Genomic DNA, 5,798 nt, shown 5'->3' on the forward strand with positions numbered 1-5,798 from the left:
GCAGGGGGGGGGATGTGTTGTGCATGAGGGTGCAGGGCAGGCGGGTTTGCCCCCGGCTCGGCTCGGGGCGGGGGGGGGGCGCTGCCGGGGACAGGCTGGGGCTGGAACCCTTTGCACGAAAACCCTCGGTATGTGCCCCGAGCAAAACACTCCTTTGCTACTTACGCAATCTCTGCCTGAGATTTCGTAACTCCCAACTGTTGATACAGTGTGGGGAACTGGATTTCTGCAAGGAAGCAAAATAGTCGCTTGGGGTTTGGGGAAGGTGCTGTGCAGACTTGCCAGGCCTGTGCTCTGTGCAAACAGTGGTTTTCGAGGGAATTTTTGGCTTTGCACGTAGCTCTTGGCCGGAGCTCTACAGCTGCGGATTTAAACCGTGTGTAGCACGATGAGCACTAGCCTGTGCACCCAGTGCAAGTGCCACTGTGAAGGTATGCATGTCAAATCTCTTGAGAAATCACACTGGTACCATTTAAAGTCTTGCAGCTTTCTCGTGTGTGGGCGCAGGTCAAGCCCCGGGCGGGTGGGGGCTGCGGGGGCCGTGCTGCGGCCCCTCTGCAATGACGGCTGCTCCTTTGCTCGCAGGTTTTAGGTCTGCACAAGAACCAAGATCAAGAACCATGGCATCCATCCCATCGAGCGGCTCGCTCATGGCGACGCACAACTACTACAGAAGTAAGGGCGCACGCTCAGGGCTGGGGTGGGCTCGGGGCCGTGGGTGAGCGGGCAGGGTGCTCTGCCAGGCTTGGGGGGATGTGGCTCCAGCAGAGTTGAAGTTGAGCTCAGGTGTGTGCTTTCAGCTGAAGCCCCACGAGAGCTGGCAGGCTCCTTGCTGAGAAAGGGGGGCCGCCAGCAGCCGTCCCTCCTGCTGCTCGGACCCTCCTTTGGGCCACCGCAGCCCCTGCCCAGTTGTACCAGCTGGAGATGGGTCTTGCAGTCTCCTTCACGTGTTATTAAGGTTGTAGGTGAGGGGAAGTGACGGCTTCAAACGCGTCTTGCACTGTTGCTGTGGAAATGAGCTGCAAAACCAGTCTGGGCAATGGCAACTACTGGTACATCTCCAGGGGAGAGACTTTCTGGTTTAATGGATTGCCTAAACCAGAGGGAATTAAAGTATTCCCCAGGCTTGTAGCAGTTGGGCTAAAACTGCATGGATTATATGCAGGAATCTGCATCTTCTTGGCCTCAAGTCATCTGCAAAGGTCTCCCAAGTGTTGCATGCAGATGCAAAGCCATTAAATAATGTCCTTGGGGTTGCAACTGTTTTCCTACAGAGGTGTTCAGGTGCTTTTCTGCTACCTGCTCTTGGCCAGCTTGTAATCTCGCCAGTATTTCCTTCCTAGTGGTTTTTATTGACTTGGTACTAAAGCTGGGCAAGTACCGGAGCGAGATAGTGATGAGACTGAGCCGTGTCGCCCCAGGGACGGCCACATCAAGGCTGTGCTCTGCTTTTCACGGCACAACTGGGGGTCAGTGGTTGCTCTGATGGCCGTGATTTCTCCACAGGGCGCCTGAGCTCCACATCCAGCAACAGCTCCTGCGGCAGCTCGGAGTACTCTGGGGAGGTCATCCCCCACCCCCCGGGTAAGTGCCACCCGTCCCGGCTTGGGGCTGCGGGGGAACTCTGCTCCTGGCCCCTCCACTGCAAATCTTCCTGGAGGTGGCCCATCTCCTGTGGGATGAGACTGGGGTGGTAGCGGGGCTGCCTGGGTGGTACTGTCCTGGACTTTCCCTGGCACGCACGGTCCCCCAGGTCTGCCCAAGTCTGACCCCGGCCACTGGTGGGCCAGCTTCTTCTTCGGGAAGACGACTCACCCAGCCATGACAACCGTGTCAGAGTCCCCGGAGAGGTGAGTGCTTTCCTTGGACGAGATGATGCGGGGGAGTGTCAATGCAGCACTCAGGGCAGTGGGGGACATCCCTGCTGCGTCCCCCGAGGTGCATCCTGACCCAGTGGGTGATGTCTTCATGCCCAGGGCACCAGCTCCTTTGCTGCAGAAATAAATGCAGAGCGACAACGAAACGCCTTGGTGTCGGCCTGACCCTTTCTCTGCTCTGTCTTGCAGCTTGGGAGCGCTGCGGGTGACGACAGGACCGATGGCATGTGGCTTGGTGCCGGCCCCAGGAGCGGGACGGAGGCGCCACGCCAGCGAGCCCAGCTCCGGGCCCGTGGCATGAGCGGGGTCGGTGGCAGCTCCCCACGCTGGCGGGCACAGCCCCTTCCCCCCCGTAGAGTAGGCAGGCTGCTCCAAGGCAAAGGTGCTGCTTTGTAATAAAAAAAGTGCAGCAACCCCCCGACGATTCCCACACCAGCCTTTTTACTCTTAATGCAACTATGCCCTTTCTGCGCAGACTCAGTAACGTGTTTTATTTACCTTGTAGTTGTACAATGGCAACTAATAAAGTCGAGCAGCCTTTTAAAACCCTGCGGGTTGTTCTTCATCCAGGGTGGGAGGGCAGAGCGCTGCTGCGGATGTCGGTGGGGCCAGACCGGGACACGGTGCAGCATCCAACCGCAGCACTTCCAGCAGGGTCCGGTAACGCGGGATGGCACGGTCGTGCCGGTGACTCACCAGTACGTGTGTTTTGCATGTGAGCAAGTTCAGGCTCGGATGCAGCGATGCTGCAAATGCCTCCCCCACCCTGTCTTCCTTACTTGGCTGCACAGCCTGTCCCTGCTGGCACTGAACTCGCTCTGCTCCCTGAGCGCGTTGCTGCCCTGCCCTGCTCCAGTGCCTCGTGGGGTAGGAGCGAGTGGCTGTGCCTGGGCCTGAGCCAGGTCTGCTAAGGGCTGGGGGAAGGATTTGGGTGCAGACTGAGCCCTCCGTACCTAGGGGAGAGAGAAGGCTTGCTCAGGGCTTGCATTTCGTGGGTCTGATATCAGGCTGGAGCTTGTAGTGCGGATGGCAGCTCAGGGGGTGCGCCAGGCTGGGCAGCCCTGGAGCCTAGCTGGCCCATGTGCTGTACTGCCCTCAGTGGTGGTTTGGCTGATTTTTTGCCTTGAATTAGTCAGCTTGGCTGTTTGGCCCGTCTGTGATCAGCAGTGCTGCTCGATAAAGCACTGAGAAAACAAGAGCCTGCAGGTGCCTGCATACAAGGAGGGCAAGGTTCCTGTTCCTGCTCGAGGCAAACAAAACCCTGGCAGGGGAGAATTTAAAGATGCCAAATCTTCCTGCTCTGGTCTGCTTTCAGCCCCAGCACGAGATACGGGATAGTCCCTGCGTGCACCAGGCGCTGCAGCCCTGATGGCCGCCGGGGGCTGCGGGACCCCTGAGTGGTGACTTTGTACTGCTGGCATCCTGCGCAGGCAGGGGCGAAGGGCAAAGCTGTGTGCGGGCAGCTGCCTGCTGCCCGGCCCAGGGAGCAGCCGGGGGGGAGGTGGCTGCTCTGCTTTTTGTCCGTGCTGCGGAGGCATCCAGGGTCACATCCAGCTTTACTCCTTGTTTCTGGTAGGGAAAAATGTTGTGTAAGCTTTGCCCTGAGCTCTGCGTCTCCAGGCAGCGGTCCTTGTCCTCAGGACAGAGGGTCGGTGTGTCCCCTGTCCTTAGGAGGGGCCGAGGCAGCACTGGGACCTCTGCTCCCCCTGTGTAAGCGTGTGCATCCAAAGGGAATGGCTGCGGGGGGTTCCCCAGGGCCAGCAGCCTTGGGCGCACTGTTTGGACCGTGCGAAGCGCCCTGCGGGCGCCCTCCCTGTCCACGGCAGCACGTCATCACCCCGCGACTGATCTGATGTGACTTCCAGTCACGCAGCAAACTGCTGGTGCTGAGCGCTGCTGGGGGGGGGCTGCACCTGCATGCACGTGGCTGTGTGTCACAGGAGGCACGTGGCAGCCTTTAAACTTCACAAAACACAGAAAAATCAAGCAAAAAAAAAAATCTTAGTAAGACAAGGTGAGGCGTGCTGTCTGGCTGGTGAGCTGGGAAGGGTGGCTGTGGCACTGGCTTGTATCAGCAAGCACTGCTCTGGGGGCTTCCCATGTCCCAGCAAACTCCTTTGGCTGCTGCTCGCCCCTGGGATGCCTCAGGGGAGCAGCGGGGTCTCATCTGCTGCTGGTTCCCAGCAGAAGGCCCAGATTTTGGAGAGACAAGTATTTTTTCCAAGCCTGCAGCCTCAGGGGCTGCAGATTAAAGTGTGGACACACAAGGGTAAAGTCAATATTGCTGTATTTGCCTGTTGGTCTCATGATCACGGAAGGTCAAACCCAGCAACTGTCCCCAGGCACCCGGAGGAGGCTGTGGCAGAGCAAAGGCACAAATCCTGGCGTCCCTGGTTTTCAGCTGGGCACTTTCCCTGGCCTGACCCAGCTCTGGGTGAGCTGCTCCGTCTGCCTGCTGCGATGCCACCAGCACATCGATGCTCCTCCATCCCGTTCTTGGACGCTGCAGGGAGGTTAAGCTCGTTCCCACATTGCTGCAAGGCAGGTTGGATTTACAGCAGGGTCTGCAGCATCAGTGAGCAGCTGCCCTGATGCCAGTGGCTCCCTGTCCAGTGGAGCAAAACTGCCTGGAAGAACCCTGATGAATTAAAGGGGATTTTTCTGAATGTTTGTAAAGTCTTACAGACTCAGGCTGCTGCTCTGCTGCAGGCCAAAAAAAGGGAAACAAAACAGGGAGAGCCTGCCCCCCCCCCCAGACTGTGCTCCCAGGCAGCTTCATGGCATGGCCAGGAGCAAAGACCTCGGCAGCACCTCAGTTGCTTTGGGTGCCTGCTGCTTGTGGGACCTCTCTTGCCCCGTTGTGGCACACAGCTGTGTTTCAGAAAAGCATCTGACAGCCAAGCAGGTTTATTTTTGTGCTTTTTCCGTCCCCGCTGCTGTTGCCAGCTGATTTCCCGTGTCTTGAGTCATTGGGCTGCCCGCTGCCATGGGGCAGCAAGGGATTCATTGGGCAAGAGACGTGAGACAAGCAAAGGGGCTCTTTATATTCCATACCCCTCCCTAAGCATCCCCCCCTTTCCACTGGGCTTGCTATCGGAGGGGCAAGCACCCACCTCCCGTGGCACCAACCCGCATGGGGGATGGACGTCCCCTCCTCTGCTCCCCCGCCGCTGCCTCGTGCTGCTGGATGAGGTGCCAGGCTTTGACTGTTGATTAACTCACATACTTGGAGAAAAAAAATAGACAGTGCTTTCCGCTCGCTCTCGGCCCTTGCAGCGGCCCTTGTGCCACCCCATCACCCTTGGAGGAGCTCTCGAAGCAGCCCCGGTGTGAGAAATACTTCCTTTCATTGCCTGCCTCTTGCTGCTTGAGGAATTTGGGTTTGTTTTTTTTTTTCCCCTCCAGTAGCTTTGCTTCCCCCTCACCCTTTAAAGGCCAATGTGGGACCTTAAAAATAGAAACAAACTGTGCAGCTCAAATACATCAGCATTAGCCTGATGCTGTTTTCAAATGCCACTCGGTCAAGTTGAATCCGCAAATGGGGCACATGCCAGGCTGAAACCAGAGCAGGCGAATGCCTTTAACAACAGTATTTGCAATGCCCACCCCGGAGGGGTTCGGAAAGGACTGGGGCCCCGGCAGCTCTGCCTCTGTGAGATGGATTTCAGGAAGACCCCAGTCCCCATAGCGGCCCCGATTTTGAGGGGGGGGGAGCTGCAAGTGCGCAGCCCAGGCTGAGATCCTGGGAGACGGTGAGAAAATCTGGGCTCCCCCACACACACACACACACACGTTTGTCTGCTTTTCAAAAGCGAGTAGTGACTCAGAGAAATGCCAAAACCCAGCAGACTGTGCTGGAGGGCAAACCCAAGCAGCACCTCGACTTTTAATGCAGCTGCGGAGGAGGAAGGAAACGATGCT

The 5,798-nt window shown here is 57.9% G+C and overlaps 1 protein-coding gene across 1 annotated transcript; it reads left to right on the forward strand.

Moving 5' to 3' along the window:
• Positions 1-585: 585 nt before the first annotated feature.
• Positions 586-2,426, forward strand: PPDPF (pancreatic progenitor cell differentiation and proliferation factor). The gene is made up of 4 exons (XM_009326817.1): positions 586-675; positions 1,507-1,584; positions 1,754-1,850; positions 2,067-2,426. Exons 1-4 carry the CDS (start codon positions 621-623, stop codon positions 2,176-2,178), a joined length of 342 nt encoding a protein of 113 aa, XP_009325092.1. The 5' UTR covers positions 586-620; the 3' UTR covers positions 2,179-2,426.
• Positions 2,427-5,798: the final 3,372 nt, after the last annotated feature.

This window comes from Pygoscelis adeliae, unplaced genomic scaffold (genome assembly GCF_000699105.1).
Source record: "Pygoscelis adeliae isolate BGI_AS28 unplaced genomic scaffold, ASM69910v1 Scaffold286, whole genome shotgun sequence".
Lineage (NCBI taxonomy): Eukaryota > Metazoa > Chordata > Aves > Sphenisciformes > Spheniscidae > Pygoscelis > Pygoscelis adeliae.

Bases quoted from the DNA above. Each gene is read 5' to 3' on its own strand.
- PPDPF (XM_009326817.1), top strand. From the start codon at position 621: ATGGCATCCATCCCATCGAGCGGCTCGCTCATGGCGACGCACAACTAC. The intron at 676-1,506 runs GTAAGGGCGCAC...ATTTCTCCACAG, and splicing joins GACGCACAACTACTACAGAA to GGCGCCTGAGCTCCACATCC. The intron at 1,585-1,753 runs GTAAGTGCCACC...ACGGTCCCCCAG, and splicing joins GGTCATCCCCCACCCCCCGG to GTCTGCCCAAGTCTGACCCC.